Here is a 20,982-nt window from a genome sequence, read left to right as displayed (position 1 = left end):
TCATGTGAACAGACAAGGCCAACCCGTGACTGCATTGCCGGGACCCATCGCGGTGGAAGGGCAGACCCCGCTCAGCACCTTGGTGGCTTTGCTCTCGGTGTTGGCAAAGCTGAGGTTTGGCTTCCCGAGGCAGCCGGGGTGAGTTACAGCCCACGGGTCTGGCCCTGCAATGGAGCCACCACTGGGTTCCTCCCCACTAGTCATGCTTGTGCTGCGCCAGACAGGGTTGCCACAGAAGTGTCCTCATGGGCTGGCCTGTGCCTGGGGCCTGTCTGCCACTGCATGAGATGCACAGACCCAGCACCCACCTTCTGTCCTGGAAGAAGAACAGACCATGCACCCATCTCCAACCCTGGGAGAAGCACAGATCCAGTGCCCATCTCCAAACCAAATGCCGGGTCCTGCACGTGGGACACAACAACCCTATGCAGTGCTACAGACTAGGAGAAGTCTGGCTGGAAAGCTGCCTGGAGGAGAGGGACCTGGGGGTGTTGGTTGACATCAACTGAACCTGCATGAGCCAGCAGTGGCCCAGGTGGCCAAGAAGGCCAATGGCATCTTGGCTTGGATCAGAAACGGCATGGCCAGCAGGTCCAGGGAGGTTCTTCTCCCTCTGGACTCGGCACTGGTGAGACCGCTCCTCGAATACTGTGTTCAGTTCTGGGCCCCTCACCACAGGAAGGATGTTGAGGCTCTGGAGCGAGTCCAGAGAAGAGCAACGAAGCTGGTGAAGGGGCTGGAGAACAGGCCTTATGAGGAGCGGCTGAGAGAGCTGGGGGTGTTTAGTCTGGAGAAGAGGAGGCTGAGGGGAGACCTCATTGCTCCCTCCAACTACCTGAAAGGAGGTTGTGGAGAGGAGGGAGCTGGGTTCTTCTCCCAAGTGACAGGGGACAGGATGAGAGGGAATGGCCTCAAGCTCCTCCAGGGGAGGTTCAGGCTGGACACTAGGAAAATAAATTTCATGGAAAGTGTCATTGGGCACTGGCAGAGGCTGCCCAGGGAGGGGGTTGAGTCACCTTCCCTGGAGGGGTTTAAGGGATGGGTGGATGAGGTGCTGAGGGACATGGTTTAGTGATTGATGGGAATGGTTGGACTTGATGATCCGGTGGGTCTTTTCCAACCTGGCCATTCTATGATTCTATGCACGGCCCCAGTACCCATCTCCTGTCCTGTGAGATACACAGACCCAGAGCCTATCTGTAGGGCCACAGTTAGGAGCCGTGGCTGCACCTCTGGCTTGCTCAACAGACATAGTAGAGCAGAACACAGTCTAGAGGGACACCCAAGCAGCCACCAGGTCACAGCAAAGCTCCCCTGCTCACGCTCAGCTGCTTAGTGGCATCCAGCAAAGCTCATGACAGGGCTCGGAGGCCAGCTCAGTGAGTCGCCAGCCCGCAGCAGAGTCACACGTGCACTTCATAACATGAATAACAGGCTGGTTGGGTGTGGGGATGGCACGCGCCTTCCCAGCCAACTGGGTCTGGCTGAGGGCTCCTCGTCTCACCCTTTGCTTTCCCCTGTCACTTGTCACCATGTCACAGAGCATTCTGCTGCAACTGCAGTGGGAATGGTGTGAGGAAGGGCTCACCTGGGTCTGCGCCCAGCGCCCACCGCAGTGTGGGGACCCTGGCCCATCTCAGATGACATCTCAACCAGCAGCACAGTCCTAGGTGACCACAGTCCCAGGGAGGATCTGGGACAGTTGGTACCCACAGATGTGACCACGGTCCCAGGAAGGGTCTGGGACAGTTGGTACCCATGGATGTGACCATGGTGCCAGGGAGGATCTGGGACAGTCGGTGCCTGCGGCAACACACCAGAGCCTCATGTCAGCCCTGGCTGAGCCACCCTTCCCCACCCCTGCTTGAGCCTGGGTTTGATCTTCCCCAATTACAGCTGCCTCGGTTCTCCCCATGACCTTCCCTATTGCTTCATGCGGTTCCTCTCCACGCCTGCCTTTGAAGGAAAGAGAGTGATTAGATCAAAACAAGTGTCTTGCCAAAGAAATTATTTACAGGCTCCTCATGGCTCCTAGAACAGAAGACGGGAGATGTTGCAATGAGGTGCAGAAGCATCGCAGTGACTCAGCTCACATCCAGAACAGGGAGTGTGCAGGAGACGGACAGGTGGTGGACTGAGCAGGGACACAGGAGGAACCCATAGGATGTTACCAAAAAGAGCAGTGTCAGGCAGCCAGGGACTGCTTGCCACGATTAGTGGGGGTGTCCTTCTAGAGCTCTCCCATTGCTCACTCGCTTGTCAGCCTCTGGAAGGAGGAATCAGCCCCTGTGCTGGCAGGCCAAGCCTGCCAACCCCGCTCCTGCTACTTGCTGGTAGTTTGCATGTCCCCTGGATCCTGGGCTCAAGCTGTTCTCCACCACCTTCCCGTGCTGGCTGTTGTCATCCCCATCTCCTTGGGGGCTATTCCTGCAGGGCGGCCACAGGGGCCACCCCATCACCAGCAGCAGAGGTGCCCACCACCCTGTTTCAGATCACCTGCCTGGTTCAGAAACCTCCGCCCCGCCCACCCCATGCCTGGTGTCAGGGTCAAACCTACTTTAAAGGTGCTGGCTGGTGCCAGGACACCATCTCACCTGCTCATCAAAGCAAGGCCTCCCCTTCACCATCCAGACAACATCCACGCTGCAGGATGGGCTGGCAGAGGTGCTCGGAGGATGTGCCAGCGAATCTCCTGTGCAGCTACCCCAGCCCGGGCACAGGGCCCGGACTCAGCACGGTCTGTGTTGGCTCCTCATCTCATTTCCTGCAGCCAGCCGCAAGCTGCAGATGTTGGGAAGAGGAACATTGCTAAGCAATTTCTCCTTCGGTTCCTCTGCTTTTCCACAGCCCTGCCACCCAAAGGCCATATCTGGGGTTCACCACCCCTGTCTTTGTGCCGCTGCCTCTGCATTGCTCCTTGCCCTCCCTAGCAGTATCCTGTTGCTCCCTGTGAGGGCAGGAGGGATTGTGAGCAGGGCAGACACTCTGTGATGTCCAAACCACCTTTGTCCAGGAAAGCCAGCAGCCTGGGGACATGCAGTGAGGAATTCCCTGGACACCAAGTCCTGTGAACCACCAGGCTAGGGATAAACACACTGACTTCTGAGGGCGTTTCCCATTTTCATAGAATCATGGAATTGTTAGGTTGGAAGGGATCTCAAAGCCCATCGAGTTCCACCCCTTCCATGGGCAGGGACACCTCCCACTAGATCAGAGGCTCGAAGCCCCATCCAACCTGGCCTTGAACACATCCAGGGATGGGGCAGCCACCACTGCTCTGGGCAGCCTGGGCCAGGGCCTCCTCACCTTCATCATGAAGAATTTCTTCCTCATATCTGATCTAAATCCTCCTCCTTCCAATTTAAAGCCACCACCCCTCATCCTCATCCTATCACTCCAGGACCTTGTAAAAAGTCCTTCCCCAGCTTTCCTGGAGCCCCTTTCCGGTACCCCCAGGTACTGGAAGCTGCTCTAAGGTCTCCCCACAGCCTCTTCTTCTCCAGGCTGAATAACCCCAACTCTCTCAGCCTGCTTTTTGTCCTGGTGCCTCCCCACTCCTAAACTCTGCTGCAATGCAGGATGGTGCAATCCTGGCACCAGCATTTTTTACCTTCCAGTGCCACCACCAGGAGTGAAATGCTGGGATGATGGTTCCCTAGAAAGTGAGGGAGTGGATCCAGCACCTTCTGCTCCTCTAGACTTGCCAGAAGACAAGCTGTGCTCCGTCCTAACTCCCGGTGCCAGGAGCACGCGTGGCCACTCACCCTCCTGCCCTGCTCCTGGGCATCACCCACAGCTTTGCTGCTGTAGAAGGAGAGTGTGCGTGTGTTTGTGTTTACACCAGTGCTTGAATCCTCACTGGCCATGAGCAGAAGGATCTGCTCTGCACAGCCAGGCAGGCTGGGAACAACTATTTTTCTTGAGAACACAAAAAATTATTTTTCTTGGGAACATAAATGCAGAAGGGATGCAAGGGTCTTATCGTAAGGAAAGATGTGTGCTTGTTGCTTCCAGACAAGACCCCAAGGGTTGCTGTAGCTCGTCCACTCTGTCATGGTGGGGAAGGGGTTTGACCTCTCTAAAGCCACAGTGAGGCCTGGGGAGGAGAGGCTGTTCCTCACACCCCAAGGAAAGAAGCCATTGCGCTGCCTTGCCTGGGTGTAAGTGCTTCTTGGGGGTGGGACCAGCTCTACTAGGATCTTATCCCCTGGCGGGGTTACTCTGAGACCAATGGCAGGAGGTTTAACAAGGCCAAATGCCGGGTCCTGCACTTGGGGCACAACAACCCTGAGCAGCTCCAGACTAGGAGAAGTCTGGCTGGAAAGCTGCCTGGAGGAGAAGGACCTGGGGGTGTTGGTTGACAGCAACCGAACATGAGCCAGCAGTGGCCCAGGGGGCCAAGAAGGCCAATGGCATCTTGGCTTGGATCAGAAATGGCGTGGCCAGGGAGGTTATTTTCTCTCTGTACTTGGCACTGGTGAGACCGCTCCTCGAATCCTGTGTTCAGTTCTGGGCCCCTCACCACAAGAAGGATGTTGAGGCTCAGGAGCGAGTCCAGAGAAGAGCAACGAAGCTGGTGAAGGGGCTGGAGAACAGGCCTTATGAGGAATGGCTGAAAGAGCTGGGGGTGTTTAGTCTGGAGAAGAGGAGGCTGAGGGGAGACCTCATTGCTCTCTCCAACTACCTGAAAGGAGGTTGTGGAGAGGAGGGAGCTGGCCTCTTCTCCCAAGTGACAGGGGACAGGACAAGGGGCAATGGCCTCAAGCTCTGCCAGGGGAGGTTCAGGCTGGACACTAGGAAAAAAATTTTCACGGAAAGGGTCACTGGGCACTGTCAGAGGCTGCCCAGGGAGGGGGTTGCGTCACCTTCCCTGGAGGGGTTTAAGGGACAGGTGGACGAGGTGCTGAGGGCATGGTTTAGTGATTGATGGGAATGGTTGGACTTGATGATCCGGTGGGTGTTTTCCAACCTGGTGATTCTACGACTCTATGATTCTATGATTCAGTGCCCTGTGCACTGCCAGCACTGGGAAAAAGTGACTGGAAATATCTGCTCCCACCCCTCCCCTGTGCCTGGCTGAGCATCCCCCTGCAGTTGGAGAGGCAGCAGACAGAGCTGGGGAGGCAGCGCAGCCCAGGGCACAGGCTCTGCTCAAGGGTGTGCCGGTTGTCCCTTCACTCCAGAGAGGCACTGGTGTCCCCGCAGCCGCTCCCCGTGGGTGTGCAGGCAGCCGTCCTGCGCCAACAGCCGGTACCTCTTAGGGCTGCTGCATTGGGACTGGCGATGCGGAGCTGAAGGGCTCCCGGGGCCTCTCCCAGGACTGTAGCACCACTGTGTGGGTGGGACCACTTCAGGATCAAAGTGGTGCATAAATGCAAAGGAACAGCTCATTTCATCAAGAGCAATTGAAGAACTGGCAGCTTTGGGTGCTCTGTCAAGCTTGCAGACCTGTGCCAGCACATAAATCCAAGAAGTCACGTGCTGCTGGCAGCTGTGCTGGGAGGTGAGGAGTGAGAAAAGGGAGAGATAACAGAACCAACACCAAGGAGATCCTTGAAGGGAGGATACAAGAATCTTTCTGTTGCCATCCCAGCAGCCTGCAGATTTGCGGCGGACACAGAAACATGGAGCATCCTAAGCACACACAGGCCAGAGCAAATCAGGTCTTATCCTACAAGTGCAGGAATAGGACAAGGGGGAATGGTTTTCAGCTGAAAGAGGGGAGATTGAGATGAGATTTTAGGAAATAATGTTTTGCTGTGAGGGTGGGGAGGCCCTGGCCCAGGTTGCCCAGAGCAGCGTTGACTGCCCCATCCCTGGAGGTGTTCAAGGCCAGGCTGGATGGGGCTTGGAGCCCCTGATCCAGTGGGAGGTGTCCCGGCAGCGAATGGAACTGGATGGGCTTTGAGGTCCCTTCCAGCCCAAACCATTCCGTGATTCTATGTTTGGCTCCAAGCAAGATCCTAATGCAATACCGAGGTGAACCTGCAGGAGGATGGTTTAACAGCAAAGCAAGCCAGCCAAAATACAAATAAAAAGTCAAACTAAAATGAATAAAATGAAATAAAGAAAAATTCCTCCAAGTCTGGCATTTTCTTTTTCAAACAGCAAGATGCAAACCCCCAGCAAATTAAAAAACACAGTCACAGAGATGGAAATATATTTTGAGCATCAATTCTAAGTGACGGGACAGGACAAGAGGGAATGGCCTCAAGCTCCACCAGGAGAGGTTTAGGCTGGACATTAAGAAAAAAATTTTCCTGCAAAGGGTCATTGGGGACTGGAACAGGCTGCCCAGGGAGGGGCTTGAGTCACCTTCCCTGGAGGGGTTTAAGGGATGGGTGGACAAGGTGCTGAGGGACATGGTTTAGTGATTGATGGGAATGGTTGGACTTGATGATCCGGTGGGTCTTTTCCAAACTGGTGATTCTATGATTCTATGAATTGCTTACCATGTAAAAATGATCAGCAGTGTATTTTTGCAAACCCATCAGAAGCAGGACCTCCACGGCGGCTGGGGGGGCACAGCAGGATGCCGGCAGCATGTCCCGACCTCCCCAGCACTGGAGGGAGAGGGGGCAAACACCAGGCTAAAATTTAGGAAGGGCTCTAGGAAACAAGGGGATCTTAAACCTGGCTTTGGTAGCAGGCAAATTCGCTGAAAGATGTAATTGAAAATGACATTAGAAAATGTGTGGATAAAACAGGCTGAGGCAATGTCCGGCCTGGGTCTGGAGAGGGAAGTCATCACACGGAAGATGACAATAATGGTGAACCAGAGGATAAATAAACAACAATTATTGCAAAACTTTGACAAAAATCTCTCTACAAAAGCTCTTCAGGAGGTCAGGGTGGATGAATGGTGAAGTTTTGCTTGTAAACTAACTGCTTAAAAGCTAGGAGCTAAGAGCAGGAATCAATGGACAGGATCTGTGCCAGACCTCTGCTCTCAAAAGACACGAAAAACGCAGCAGATCTTGCTGACGTGACACAATGTTCCAGATCCAAATCTAAAGCTGACTGTGAAGAGCTGGAAAGGGACTGCAGGACGTCAAGTGGCTGAGCAGACAGACACCAAATGCAATTCAATATAATTAAATTCAAGGCAACGTAAAAGTAACCCCATGCGTACACAGTGATGGGCTCTGAATGGGCTGCATCATTCAGGAAAGAGATGCTGGAGTCATAGAATCATGGAATGGTATGGGTCAGCAGGGACCTAAAAGCCCATCCATGGGCCCAGCCCATCTCCCTGCCTTGGGCAGGGACACCTCCCACGGGATTAGGGTACCCAAAACTCCATCCAACCTGGCCTTGAACACATCCAGGGATGGGCAACCTGGGCCAGGACCTCCCCACCTTCATCATGAAGAATTTCTTCCTAATATCTGATCTAAATCCTCCTCCTTCCAATTTAAAGCCACCACCCCTCATCCTCATCCTATCACTCCAGGACCTTGTAAAAAGTCCTTCCCCAGCTTTCCTGGAGCCCCTTTCCGGTACCCCCAGGTACTGGAAGCTGCTCTAAGGTCTCCCCACAGCCTCTTCTTCTCCAGGCTGAATAACCCCAACTCTCTCAGCCTGCTTTTTGTCCTGGTGCCTCCCCACTCCTAAACTCTGCTGCAATGCAGGATGGTGCAATCCTGGCACCAGCGTTTTTTGCCTTCCAGTGCCACCACCAGGAATGAAATGCTGGGATGATGGTTCCCTAGAAAGCGGGGGAGTGGATCCAGCACCTTCTGCTCCTCTAGACTTGCCAGAAGACAAGCTGTGCTCCGTCCTAACTCCTGGTGCCAGGAGCACGCGTGGCCACTCACCCTCCTGCCCTGCTCCTGGGCATCACCCACAGCTTTGCTGCTGTAGATGGGAAATGTGTCCCCCTTCCAATTTAAAGCCATTCCCCCTCATCGTATCACTCCAGGCCCTTATAGAAAGACCCTCCCCAGCTTTTCTGGAGTCCCTTCAGGTACTGGAAGCTGCTCTAAGGTCCCCCTGCAGCCTTCTCTTCTCCAGGCTGAACAACCCCAACTCTCCCAGCCTGTCCTCGTACAGGAGGTGCTCCAGCCCTTGAATCATCCCCGTGACCTCCTCTGGACTCGCTCCAACAGCTCCATGTCCTTCCTGGGCTGAGTCCTTGTGGTTGCTTTTCCTGCCCGCTGTGCATTGGTAACCAAGGGAGAAGGGCACTGAGAAGGAACTGCTGGGATTGCAGATGTGCGAGCTTGGCTCGAGCTGCTCTGGGGGCTCTTCAGGAGTCTGTCCCCCTCTGCAGCCCAAGCTCTGGGCTGGTTTTCAATGCTCAAGGCAGGAATGAGGGAGCTACTGAGCTGAGAGCAGGCAGAGAGGGCAGTGCCCACACAGACACAAGTCCCTACAGCGGAACAGCAGGGGCCCAGCTCACCCTGCCACGCTGCTGATGCAAATTATTGGTTATGAAGTGGAGAAAATTGCTATTTCCCCTGTCATCCATTTATTACAGCTTTCTTTTTTATTGCTAATTATTACTTTCAATCCACCACTAGGACAGGGTGGGGTTTTTTCTTCTATGATGAGAAAGAAATTGTCTTTTTCCTACAGTTTTCTCTCTGCCTTTTCCCATCGCTGTTTTTTTTTCTCTCAGAGTTTTCCTTGGCTTTATGGAGTTTGACTTCTTAAAGCCCCATGTATCTTCGTTTACTGCATGGATTCTTCTCTACCTAAATTGAATGTAACCAGGTCACGATCATTGTTTGCTAGGCAACCACCAACGCAATTATAGAGCTCTGATCATGAATTAACACTGGCTTAAACAGATTTTTAATAAAAGGTAGCTGCAAGGCTTAATAAATCCTTGTTGAAACAAGACATTGCCACCAGTCACCATGGAGGGCCAGCACAATGATCGCTGGGCTGCATTCAAGAACCAGGGGAGGACAAAAATCACACACACCAGCCTGTGAAGGTAAATTCAAACTGATTTAATGAATCATAGAATAGTTTGGGTTGAAAGGGACCTTAAAGATCATGTAGTTCCAACATCCCTACCATGGGCAGGGACACCTCCCACTGGATCAGGGGCTCCAAGCCCCATCCAACCTGGGCTTGAACACCTCCAGGGATGGGGCAGCCATAACCTCCCTGGGCAGCCTGGGCCAGGGCCTGACTGCTCTCATACTGAAGAACTTCCTCCTTATGTCTAGTCTAAATCTGCCCTTCTCCATTTTATCCCCATCGCCCCTCATCCTACCCCCACAAGCCTTTGTAAACAGTCTCTTCCCAGCTTTCCTGTAGCCCCTTCAGGTACTGGAAGCTGCTCTAAGGTCTCCTTAGAGCCTTCTCTTCTCCAGGCTGAACAACCCCAACTCTCTCAGCTTGTCCTCATATGGGAGGTGCTCCAGCCCTCGGATCATCCTTGTAGCTTCCTCTGGACCTGTTCCAACAGCTCCATCTCCTTCTTCTTTTGAGGATTCCAGAACTGGACACAATACTCCAGGTGAGGTCTCACAAGAGAGAAATAGAGGGGCAGAATCCCCTCCCTTGACCTGCTGGCCACACTGCTTTGGATATAGCCCAGGATACAGTTGGCCTTCCTTGATGAAGGAACACTTCTTTTCTTGTCCAAATTCTGAGGGGATGCTTTGTTAACAAATGCCATGCTGTCCACTCCCATATGGGCTGTGGGAACAACTGGGATGGAAGAGGAGTCTGTGCAGTGTAGCGTGGCAGGGAAGAGGAGCCAGTTCAGTGCACCCTGCTGCCAGCTACTATGTGAGGGAGAAATGAGAAAGAGGGACTGTAGAGTGCAGTGCATAGACGGATGTGGAAGGGAGGAGCATGAGAACCCAGCCAACCTGCTCCATTGCTCCTGGCAGTATCCACGTGCTCCAAAGAGAAGCGCAGCAACAGGCTGCAGGCACCAACCTGAATGCATGCCCTGCCTCCCAGTGGCACTTGGCAGAGTCTTGGCTTTACTGGAGTTTCTTGTGTGCCTAGTGAAAGTCAGGAACACGTTGGGATGCTCTCTGGGATGCGAAGCTCCAAGTCCTGCTGTGTCTGCCTCCTCCCTGCTGTGGAGCCTCAAGGCTGGGCCCCTTCCCAAGCCAACATCAGCTGCATCCTCCACAGGGAAAGGTCTAAGCTCACCTACGTGTCTTTAATGGTAACATACTGGTGTGTGCCTGTGGTTTACAGGTGGACAAAGTTCATAGTGAGGGCATAGACATGGAATACATGGCTACAGCTCCAGGCCCTACGTACGGATGAGCTCTAGCACTCCTTAATCTGGGAGAACCTGCTCTGTTATCCCAAGGTCGCTCTTGAGCAGCTTGCTGGTGTCAGTTCCTAAGCACCAAAGGAGCAGCCAGACCCCAGAGGGATGCACTGGGGACACCTCCTGCCACTGCCACTGCCCCTCCTTCTCCTTCTTCTTCTCCTTCCTGCCACTGCTCTTACTCCTGCTCCTTCTCTTTCTCCCTGCCTCTCTTCCTCCTTCTTCTTTCTGCCCCTGCCGCTCCTTCTCCTGGCCCTGCTCCCTTCTCCCGCCCCGTCTTTCTGATCTTTCTTCTTTCTGCTCCTGTTGCTCATTCTCATTCCAGTCCCTTCCCCTTCTGCTACCCCTTCTCCCTCCCTTGCTCCTTCTGCCACTTCTGCTCATTCCCTTGCTTCTTCTCCTTCCCCTACCCTTGCTTCTTGTCCTTCCATTGTTCCTTCTCCTGCCTCTCCTCCTTCCCTTGCTTCTTCTCCTACCCCTTCCCCTTATTATTCTCCTTCCCCATCTCCTTCTTTTCCTGCTTCTTCTCCCTCTCCTTCCATTACTTCTCCTCCTTCCCCTGCTTCTTCTCCTCCTTCCCTGGCTCTTTCTCCTGCTTCTTTTCCTCCCTCTCCTTCCCTTACTTCTTCTCCTTCCCCTTCTTCTCCTCCTCCTCCTTCCCCTTCTTCTTCTTCTCCTTCCCCATCTGCTTCCCTTGCTCCTTCTCCTGCTTCTTCTTCTCCGTCTCCTTCCATTCCTTATTTTCCTTCCCCTGCTTCTCCTTTCCTTCCCTTTCCCTTTCCCTTTTCCCTTTCCTTCCCTTTCCCCTTTCCTCTCCCCTTTCCCCTTTCCCCTTTCCCCTCCCCTTTCCTCTCCCCTTTCCCCTTTCCTCTCCCCTTTCCTCTTTCCTCTCCCCTTTCCTTTCCCCTTTCCCCTTTCCCCCCCGGCTCCTCCCCTCTCTCCCGGCTGCGCACGCAGCGATGCGGGGCGGCGGGCGGCGCGGCCGGGGCCGGGGCCGGGGCCGTGGGGGGCGCCAGCCGGAGCTTTCCCCCCCGCCAGCAGCAGCGGAGCCGGAGCTGGAGCCGGGCGCGGGTCCCGAGGCGGGGGGCGCCTCCCCGGGGTAGGTCCGGGGCCGGGGGTGGCTCGGGGTTGGGGGGGGGCCGAGGCGGTGTCTGACGCGTTCCCCCCGGTGCCCGCAGGGAGACCCGGTTCTGCCCGCGCTGCGGACGCGGCGTGGAGCCCGCGTTCCGCTTCTGCCCGGGCTGCGGCGCCGCGCTGCCGGGACGGGGCCCGCGGGAGCAGCAGCCGCCGGAGCGGCCCCGGGAGGAGCCGCCGCCGCCGCCCCCCGGCCCCGCCGCCTCCCCGGCGACCCCCGGCCCCGCCGCCTCCCCGGCGACCCCCGGCCCCGCCGCCCCGCGCGGCCCCCGCTCGCCCCGCAGGCCTCGCCCCGGCCCCGCCGAGCCGCTGCCACCGGGCACCGCGCTGAGCGACCGCGGCGGCCGCGTCTGGAGCCTCCGCCGGCTGCTGCGGCGGGGAGGGGGGGACCTGTACGAAGGTGAGGGGAGCGGGGGAAAAGGGGGGGAGGAGGGGAGGGCAGGGGCAAAGGGGAGGAGAAGGAGGAGGGGGCAGGTGCAGGAGAAGGGGGCAGGGGTAGGAGGAGGGGGAGGAGGGAGGGCAGGGGCAGGTGGGGGGGGGCAAGGGCACTTGGGGGAGCAATTGGGGGGAAGGAGTAGGGGGGAAGGGGCAGTTGGGAGGGCAAGGGCAGAAGGGGGGGCAGGAAGGGTGGAGAAGGAGGTGGGACAGTGAGGGGGCAGGAGGAGTGGTAGCAAGGGCAGGAGGAGGGGGGGCAGGGGCAGCTGAGGGGGCAGGAGAGGGGCAGGGGCAGGAGGAGGGGGTCAGGGGCAGAAGGGGAGCCAGGAGAAGGGGGAGCAGCGGCAAAGCGGGGAAGAAGGAAGAGGGACAGTTGGGGGGGCAGGAGCAGAGGGGTGGAGGGGGGAGCAGGGGCAGAAGGGAGGGCAGGAGAAGGGGGGCAGGAAGAGGGGAGAAGGAGGAGGGTCAGTTGGGGGGACAGGAGGAGTGATAGCAGGGGCAGAGGGAGGGGGGCAGAAGGGGGGGTCAGGAAGAGGAGGAGGGGGTCAGGAACAGGGGCAGGAGGAGGGGAGGAGATGGGGGGCAGGAGGAGGGGGCAGACCCCATGCCTCCCCATTATAGTGCCAGACACCCCGAGGGATGGCTGGGAGCAGGGGTGGTGGCCCCTCAGTGGTTGTCCCTGGGACTGGTGTCCCCACAGTGTCCGTGAGATGGTGGCCTCCCAGTGGTGTCTCTGAGGCTGGTGGCCCTGCAGCATCCCCAGGGCAGCAGCAAGCAGTCAGCGGCTCTGGGCTGGGCATCCCAGCACAGGCTGCTCTGGTAACTAAGGGCTTGCCAGGCCATACGTCCTCCAGGCCATACGTCCTCCATCTGGTTTTTAGGCCCAAAACTGGAATGCCACCTTGCATTGTGTGGGACCCCCATGCTGTAGGGGTTTGGTGTGGACTGAGAGTCCTTTTGGGGCACTTGCCCTGTTTGGAGGCCAAAAGAAAGCAGACGAACCATCCCAGATGCTTCGCAGCCGCCAGTGGCTGCTGATCTTTTCTCTCCAGTCCAGATGAAAGCTTCCCTAAGAAAGGTCTCAATCTTATTCTCTGTTGTTAACCTGGAAACACTGAGCAGGAGCAGGTGCCCCCGTCAATAAGTTTTACCCGATGCTTGGCTGTAGTTTCTTTTCAATGACTTACGCTGTGTATAACAAAGCCTGGGCAGCCACCTGTGCCTTTAACAAATTGGCACTGATAGAGTGGAGGGCGCTTTTATAGAAACACCTTCTGGGTGACCAGCATGCAGCTCTCAGTCCAAGCGCAGGAGAAGAGGAAAAGCCCGGTGCAAATAGTGAATGCAGTGTTTTTGTCGCGCTCTGACATCCGAAGGGACTCCAGCACCTCATATGGAGCTGGTGAACTGAAGCGAGCATCAGGGAGTGCTCATCACACAAGGTCGGGCTGCCTTGCAGAGCCTGCTGTTGATGATCTGTTCTTTCCGTGCTGTCCTCAAAGACCCCTCTGCGGTAGCCGTGCCCGGCTGCTGCTGTGCCTGAAGCAGAACTGCACTCTAAGCGGGTCAGGTGCCGTGCTGCTGGAGCAAGGTAAGGCTTGTTTTGTAGCGAGCTGGGAAGACGCTGTCACAGAGGATGCTTTGGCAAAGACTGGGTGAAAGAAGCAGAGGATAAGTAAAAGGCAGCTGCGCAGGCTGTTTAATGATGCAGCTAATACTGCAAGTACCTCCTTTCCCTATAACCACGTCTGTTCCATCCTTCCACAGCGCAGTCAGCATCTGGAAGCTGTCCTCCAAAGCAAAGATACTTCCTCAAACTTGTGAGTTTTGCCTGTTTGGATAAGGAATAGCGTGTAGTCTGCTGTGTCCACGGCCTGTATGACTAAAAGTGTCAGAGGAATTCAGAGAAAAGAGGTCCCAGAGGCCCCATCGAGCTTAGGAGGTGGATAGAACTTCCTGAGGGTGTCGGGCTTGGATTTCAATAGCAGCTTGCTCCACTAAAGATGTGAAGAAAACAGATGTGAGGATTAAAAGAAGGAAAAGCCTTTGTCCCAGAGAGCTGCCTCCTTGATCCACCTGGTTTATCCTGTGTGGGAAGCGTGTGCCTGCCCTGTTGGGAAACTGGAAAGGTGTGAGGATTTGGTGGGAGTGCTGGGGAAGTGAGGAGTCTGTGCCAAGAGACTCAATAGGGCCAGAGCACATCGTAGAATCAAACGGTAATTATAGTTGGGAGTTCCAGGCCAGCTTTCCAGGCACTTGCCAATAACTCAGGCTCTTCAGAAATGTGCAGTTTCCAGGAATAGCTGCTCTGCAGTGAAGTTCAGCAGAGCGGTTTTCAGGAACTCGCAAACCAGAGCAGAAAGCCTGGTTTTGTGTCTGCTGGGGCTCCTGGGGGTTCCACTGGGAGGCCGATGCTTACTAATGGCTTTCTGGTGGTGCCCACTCTTAGGGCACTTGAAAAATCAGTTTTGTCAGGGGGGGACATTTCAGAGGATGGAGAAGGAACGGTGTTAATGAGAAAAGAGAGCTAAGTGCCACCAAGCTAGAACTGGTAGGTGGGAAGCTAATCACGTGTGTATGGAACACTCCCACCTGTCCTGGTTTGCACCTTTGGCATCTCACTAGCCTTCTGATGGCCCAGCCCAGCCCTCGCAGTTGCAGGGGGCTGGAGGGTACAATACGACATTTTGGCTCTCAGTTTGGTGGCTCAGACTGGCTCACCAGGCAAAGTGCCTGGTGTTGTCTGCGCTGTCTGGATCCTGCTGATCCTCCAGCTGCCTGGGCCAGTTGCGGGCAGGGCCTTTGGTATCAAACCAGCCAGAAGAGAAAACTGCAACCTCCTCTCACATGTGATAGCATCTGTCCTAAGTCAGCCTGCAGTACGCTGAGTGTGTGTGCGCAGGGAGGCACATACATGCTGTAACCTATGTGCATTTCAGGTCACTCGCTAACAGTAGTAACGGGACAGGAATGCTTACTGGCTTAAAAAGATGAACTGTAAGGTGTCAGCATGCTACCCAGACACTTGAATGTCACAAATATAGACTTTCTTGTCTCGCTTTCTGACAGGTAGAATAAAGTGTTAGAGTTTTTTGTTGGGATTTGCCTATTTGCAGAAGTAACGTCCTCTCTGCTGTGGATAAGAAGCCTCAGGCTCCTTGTAAAACAGCAGCTCTGGGACTGGAGCTCACTCTGGGCTGCCAGGCGGTCTGTGTTGTCTTACAACAGGCAGTTGTTCATGGTAGTGCGTGAAATGCCCAGCGGGAGACAGCCACCATCTTAATCTGTGCTGATGCTTGGGGTTTTACATGCTTAATAGATGCAGCGTTACCTAGTGAGCAGCTCTGTTCTCAGCTTTGCTGCTGATCCGGTATTTGACTTTTTGGGGTGGCGGGTGCTATTGCTTTCTTTAAAATGAATAGTGAAAGCCTTGTAGCAGTCCTGCCCCTGTTTCCCTTTCTAGCAGGGCGTGTGTGGCTTGAAGTGATGCTCTTCTTTCCTCTTCCCTTTAGGATGTCAAAGATGGCAAGATCTACAATGAACAGAACTTCTTCCAGCGAGCTGCAAAGGCCGGCACAGGTTGGTGCTTCATGGAAGGGCAGGGATCAGGCTGCTGGTTAGGAAAACTGGCATCCTCCTCTCATCCCTATGAGTCTGTCGGAAGGCCAGGCTTGGTCAAGTTAAATTACTGCTTGGGTAGTGAAATTTGCTGTGAAGTTTGGCCAAGAGCCTGCTCTCTCCCAGAAGTCCCTTTGTACCTTAGGACAGCTCAGTATTGGTATGTTGGACCTTTCATGTTCATAGAATCACCGGGTTGGAAAAGACCCACTGGATCATCGAGTCCAACCATTCCCATCAATCACTAAACCATGTCCCTCAGTGCCTTGTCCACCCGTCCCTTAAACCCCTCGAGGGAAGGTGACTCAACCACCTCCCTGAGCAGCCTATTCCAGTGCCCAGTGACCCTTTCCGTGAAAAATTTTTTCCTGATGTCCAGCCTAAACCTGCCCTGGTGGGTAGATCTCCCTGCTAGCAGCTCAGCCCTGCAGCCTCACCCACCTTGGCTCCCTCTCCTGTGCTCCTTGTGTGGCAGCTGCTGTCTGGTATTTACTCCATCTGCCCAAGAGCAAAGCTGACCAGAGAACACAGGCAGGGGTTTGAGCAGGGCTGAATGACCTGCACTTCTGCAAGGCTGTAAAAATCCGCTTCTCCATTCCTCTGTCCCCTCCTTCTTGTTTTACTCAGCCCTACAGCAGCCACATGGCCTGGCCCACTCTAGTAGTCCAGCATCCTGCCTTCTTCTGGCTCTGCAGTGCTGGGTGCCTGCTGTGCCAACACCCCAGCACGAGGCTGGTGTTTCTGGGGCAGAACCAGCAACAGAGGCTTCCAGCTGTGAGCTGCCCAGGGCAGAGCAGCCTTTGGAGGAAGGGCATCCCTGACTGAGGTCCTTTGTCCCGAAGCTCCATAGTAGCATCTACTGTTCTCTGTCCCCTCCCCTTCTAGTGGAGAAGTGGAAGAAGTCGTACTCTGTGCCGTTGCTGGGAATCCCCAGCTGCCTCGGCTTTGGACTGCATGCAGACAGCTACCGGTGAGGCGACTCTGCAACGGGCACTGCTCTCTTATCCAGAGTCTTCTTGGGCTTTCCCTCTCCTCCCCTTGCTGTCTACTGTTCCTTCTGTCATGTTCCCTGGGCTCTGAACCTTTTGCATTGCTCCAGTCCCATTTGTAAACAAATTCTTTGTGCCTCTCATTATCCCACCTCCTTAAGTCCTAGTCTGAAGTCCTTGCTTTTGCTGCTTCTGCCTCTTAGGATGGGGGGTGCCTTATTCCTGCTTTTAATGTTAACACAACGGGGAGACTCAGACTCAATGTTTCTGTCCTTTCCAAGGAGTTCTCTGTTATCAAAAGCTGACAAAATATTTGGCCAGGTCAGCTGGGAGTGGAAGGGAGGGTCCGATCCAGGTGGATCGCTCGGGGAGTGTCTGTTACAGGATTTCCAAGCCCTTCTCTCTCTTGTAGGTTTTTGGTGTTCCCTGAGTTAGGGCGAACTCTTCAGTCGGTCCTGAACGACGGCTTCCAGCTGCTGAGGGAGAAAGCAGCATTTCAGATCATGGTCCGGCTGGTATGTGAGTTTCTCCTGAATCTCTAAAAGATGTTTTAAGGCTAACCTGGGGGGTGGCTGGGGTCTTTCAGTACCATGTCTCATGTCTGTGGTGAACTTGAGTAGTGTCTTTTGAGCCACGTGTCATCTTGGAGGTACTTGGGGTAAGGAGAATGAGAGAAACCTGACACCTGGAATTGCAGGCTGAGAGACACGGTGGTTTTTGTGCTGTGGGGAGCCAGGGAGGCTGTGGCTCAGTGACAGCCGATGGAACCTGTGTGTCTCTGAGATGCTTGCTGCTTCTGTTTACTCCCAGCTAGACTGCCTGGAGTACATTCATGAAAATGAGTACGTGCATGGGGACATCACAGCCGAGAACGTCTATTTGAACCCAGCAGACCTCGCACAGGTAGGGAGCCAGAGCAGCACCGTGTGGCAGTGGAGATGGGCTGTGAAATGGGATGGAGCAGCACCCAGGGCTCTGCTGCCGCCCTGGGGAGCGGTGCAGTCTGTACAGCACTGGTGCAGGATTGTGTGCGCTTTAAGCAGAATTCACACTTGAAGGAGTGGTTCTGGTGTCTTAGACGTCACCACAGTCTGCTGTGAGGAGCAGGGGAGTTTCAGGCTCCTGCCTGGAGGAGGCAGAGCAAAGCCGGCGGACTCACCCCCAAGCAGTAATGCTCAGATGTTTTCTTCTCGATGCCTTCTAGGTGACCCTAGCAGGCTATTACTTTGCGTTCCGGTACTGCCCAGAAGGGAAGCACGTGGCTTACCGTGAAGGCAGCAGAACCCCTCATGAAGGCACAGTGGAGTTTCTCAGTCTGGATGGCCACAAGGGAACAGGTGAGACTGTTTATCGCACAAGCCAGCACAGCTCAGCTGTTGCTTTCTGGAGTAAGGGCTCCCTGCTGGCACTTCTGTTACAGCTGCTTTCCAGCAGCCACATGCACCTGGAACTCACTCAGCGACTGCAGCACGATGTGCAGGAATGTTCCTCCTCCACCTGGAGCCTTGGCTGCTGCAGGCGTGTGAGGAATAGAAAACAGAGCGGTTTCCCACTGGCTTAGTGGGGATCTCTTTCAAGCCAGACTGGATCCCTGCCCAAAGCAGATCTGCAGCGGGCTCTGCTCTGACCTTGAAGCAGTGAGAGCTGGAAGGGCATTTAAATTAGCCAGTTCATCCCCTGGGTGGGATGTGACTGGTCTCTCCCAGTGTTCAGACTGGGAGAGACCTCCTGGGAGAGATCTTCCTGCAGAGGCTGGGAGGTGATTCCTCAGCTGTATGAGTTAGCAGGTCCCAGGAGTATTGATACACTCCTTTCCTTCTGCTCTTTAGGCTTGTGCCTCTTCATGAGGCTGCAGGTTTTGTAGAAGGGGCACCTCAGACTGCCAAGGTTGTGCAGCGAGGCCTGGAGTCCTCACTTGCCTTTGGAGAAGTGCCAGCCTGGGCCTCTTCTGAGATGGCTCCCAAACTCTTGGTTTTCACACATGATTCCCTTCCTTCCCGTCAGGACCATCTCGCCGGAGTGACTTGGAATCACTGGGCTACTGTCTTCTGAAATGGCTCTGTGGCTTCTTGCCGTGGTCTGATGTGCTGGACAAAGTAGAAACTGTGGTGGAAAAGAAGGAAAAGTAGGAGAAATCATCTACTCTCTTGGGAAATGCTCAGCAGAAAGGAGTGAGGGAGGTTTTGTGACTGAAGAGAAAGCACTCGGTCATAGTGCGCTACTGGGATGTGGGTAAATCCCACTGCAGAGGCCAAGCCTGGTCTGAGGGCGCTTGGTGACCCCTGGTTTCTGCACCGTTCAGAACGTGGCCGTCTGAATTAAGCCTGTTTGCTTGTCCCTGGTGCCAGAGACAGGCTGTGGAGGTACCTGCTCCCTTGCTTCTCTCCTGACAGCACTCTGCGCTGATTATTCCAGGTACAAAGAAGATGTGAAATGCCTTCTCCAACTGTGCTTCAGGCAGAGACCCATTCCAGGTAGGGGCTTGCTCTCTGTGACAGTGGGATTAGGGGCAGGGGACCTGCAGCTGGAACCCTCTCTGCACAGGGGGTGCTGATGCAGGGGGGCTCCCCCAGCAGCAGTGACCGTGGATTGCCCAGACCGGTTGGCAGCCTCCTGTGAACAAATTCCTTGTTTCCGTTACAGCAAAACAAGGAGGGCTGCTACCTGTGTTTTGTGTATTTGAGCCTTGCTGAAGGGGCGAGTGTTCTGGGAGCTTTAAAAATGCAACATCTGGGGCTAGAGGCTGTTTCCCTCTTCTGTCCTTGAGATTCCTATTAGCTCTTGGGTTTGTTTTCCCTCTGGAGGTGCCTGAGGCAGGGGGTGAGCTGTCTGCAGTTCAAGAAGGCTGCAGTTCAAGGTGGCTCTGTAAGGACACTTGGAACTGCTGTTCAGCTCTACGCAGAGATCTTCCTTGCCTTGCAGATGCCCTGCAGAGCTACCTGCAGCAGGTCATGGCGCTGGGCTATGAGGAGAGGCCTGACTACGAGGCCCTGCGGCAGCTCTTCAGGAAGCCACTGGAGAGAATGAAAGCTTCAGCTTACGACCCTGTGGACATCAAAATGGTGCCCTAAGTAAGTGCCAGCAGCTCAGGCTGCAGCAGCACGAAGCGGTTGCCCTGCTGGGTGCACGGGAGCAGTGTGGGGTTGCTGCCGGGCTCCGTGGGTCCCAGGGGGCTGCTGGCAGTGGTTGGGAGGTGAGGATGGAGTGGGATGCTCCAAGACATCTTTCCTGGTGGCTCCTCTGACACACGGAGGGAGTACTGGCCCTTCAGCCTTCCCTGCTAAGAGCTGAGTGCTGCACAGCCAGCTCAGCCTGTGTTACAGTGTACACGTCCTCGGTGTTTTCTGGAAATCCTAGTCCTTGGAGGAATCCCACGACAATTAATAAAGCAAAGGCTGGACAGTCTGCAGGGGTATGGAGGTGCTAACAGAATGCAGATTGCAGTCTTTCTCAAGAAAACCTTTTCATTTGTCAAAAAGAACTGAGGCTCTGGGCCTTTGCTTTTATTTTTCCAACAGCAGCTGTGGTTCTGGGTTTATCACCATGTGCAGTAAGCGATGGCTCTCCAGGCCTAGGTGCTGTTTTAGCCATGAGGTGCCTCCAAGACTGAGGCCTTGCTAGGGAGATGGCTCTGGTTTTAGCCCGGGCTGCATCAGCCGAGGCCGCTGTATCGAGCAGCAAGCCCCAGGAGCATGGAGCTGGCTCCTCATCATCTGATTGATGCTTCCTGGGAAAGGATTGAACTGATTAATGTTCCTATTTTGTGCCTTTTCTTTCAGCTCAAGAAAACTTGCACAGGAAAAAGAGTTTAAAGCTTTCTTCAGTGAGGCCTTTCCCACAGATATTTAACTTTTTCCTACTTGTTTTAGAACCGAGAGGTTTTTATTGGTGTTTTCTTCCAGTTTTAATGTGACCTAGTGCTGAATTTTGAGCCGTTGCTGTACCAGATGAATGTGAAGATGCTGTTGCATGGCCAGACTGCCCTGTAGCCACCAGGAGAACGGGGAAGCCTGGCACAGAACAATATCAGGGACTTTATTTTTTTGTAAAGTACAGTGGCTGTATATAGTTTTGTAATAAACGTTGAGGACAAGCACAAGGGCTGCTCTGCTGGTGCCTGGGCCCATTCCTGACCTTTCCGTGGGCTCTCTGGGGGAGCTGTGAGAGGGGTGTGAGACCTGTGCTCCTGTGTGCAGGGTGGTCTCCCAGTTGCAGATGAATCATGAGAAGTTGGCTTAGAGCTCTCAGCCCTGACCTCATCCCCAGCCACTCCATCTGGTCTCCAAACTCTGAGTCTGTGACTGTGAGCCAGCAGTGCCCTGACAGCCAAGAGGGCAACTGTGTCACAGGATCATGGAATAATTTGGGTTGGAAGGGACCTTAAAAATCATTCACTTCCAACCCCCTGGCGGGGACACCTCCCACTGGATCAGGTTGTTGAAAGACTCATCCAACCTGGCCTTGAACATCACCAGGGATGGGGCAGCCACCACTGCTCTGGGCAACCTGGACGAGTGCTTCACTGCTTTCATGAAGAAGTTATTCCTTACATCTAGT

At 54.7% G+C, this 20,982-nt stretch overlaps 1 protein-coding gene across 1 annotated transcript; it reads left to right on the top strand.

The window, feature by feature from the left end:
• Positions 1–11,208: 11,208 nt before the first annotated feature.
• Positions 11,209–20,524, top strand: VRK3 (VRK serine/threonine kinase 3). Its single transcript, XM_069870259.1, has 12 exons — positions 11,209–11,348; positions 11,428–11,783; positions 13,586–13,638; positions 15,331–15,397; positions 16,322–16,406; positions 16,838–16,940; positions 17,236–17,328; positions 17,630–17,762; positions 18,430–18,550; positions 18,841–18,899; positions 19,348–19,496; positions 20,205–20,524. The coding sequence occupies exons 1-11, from the start codon at positions 11,209–11,211 to the stop codon at positions 19,494–19,496; spliced, it is 1,359 nt and encodes a 452-aa protein (XP_069726360.1). The 3' UTR covers positions 20,205–20,524.
• Positions 20,525–20,982: the final 458 nt, after the last annotated feature.

Source organism: Phaenicophaeus curvirostris, chromosome 16 (genome assembly GCF_032191515.1).
Source record: "Phaenicophaeus curvirostris isolate KB17595 chromosome 16, BPBGC_Pcur_1.0, whole genome shotgun sequence".
Taxonomy (NCBI): Eukaryota; Metazoa; Chordata; class Aves; order Cuculiformes; family Cuculidae; genus Phaenicophaeus; species Phaenicophaeus curvirostris.
Note: the sequence above shows the minus strand (reverse complement) of the source record. Positions and strands in the feature narration are given on the sequence as shown.

What these genes read in the sequence shown, in the direction of transcription:
- VRK3 (XM_069870259.1), top strand. Translation starts at nt 11,209, where the DNA reads ATGCGGGGCGGCGGGCGGCGCGGCCGGGGCCGGGGCCGGGGCCGTGGG. An exon ending in CTGCATGCAGACAGCTACCG is followed by an intron (nt 16,407 to 16,837) that starts GTGAGGCGACTC and finishes TCTCTCTTGTAG; the next exon opens with GTTTTTGGTGTTCCCTGAGT. An exon ending in ACCCAGCAGACCTCGCACAG is followed by an intron (nt 17,329 to 17,629) that starts GTAGGGAGCCAG and finishes GATGCCTTCTAG; the next exon opens with GTGACCCTAGCAGGCTATTA.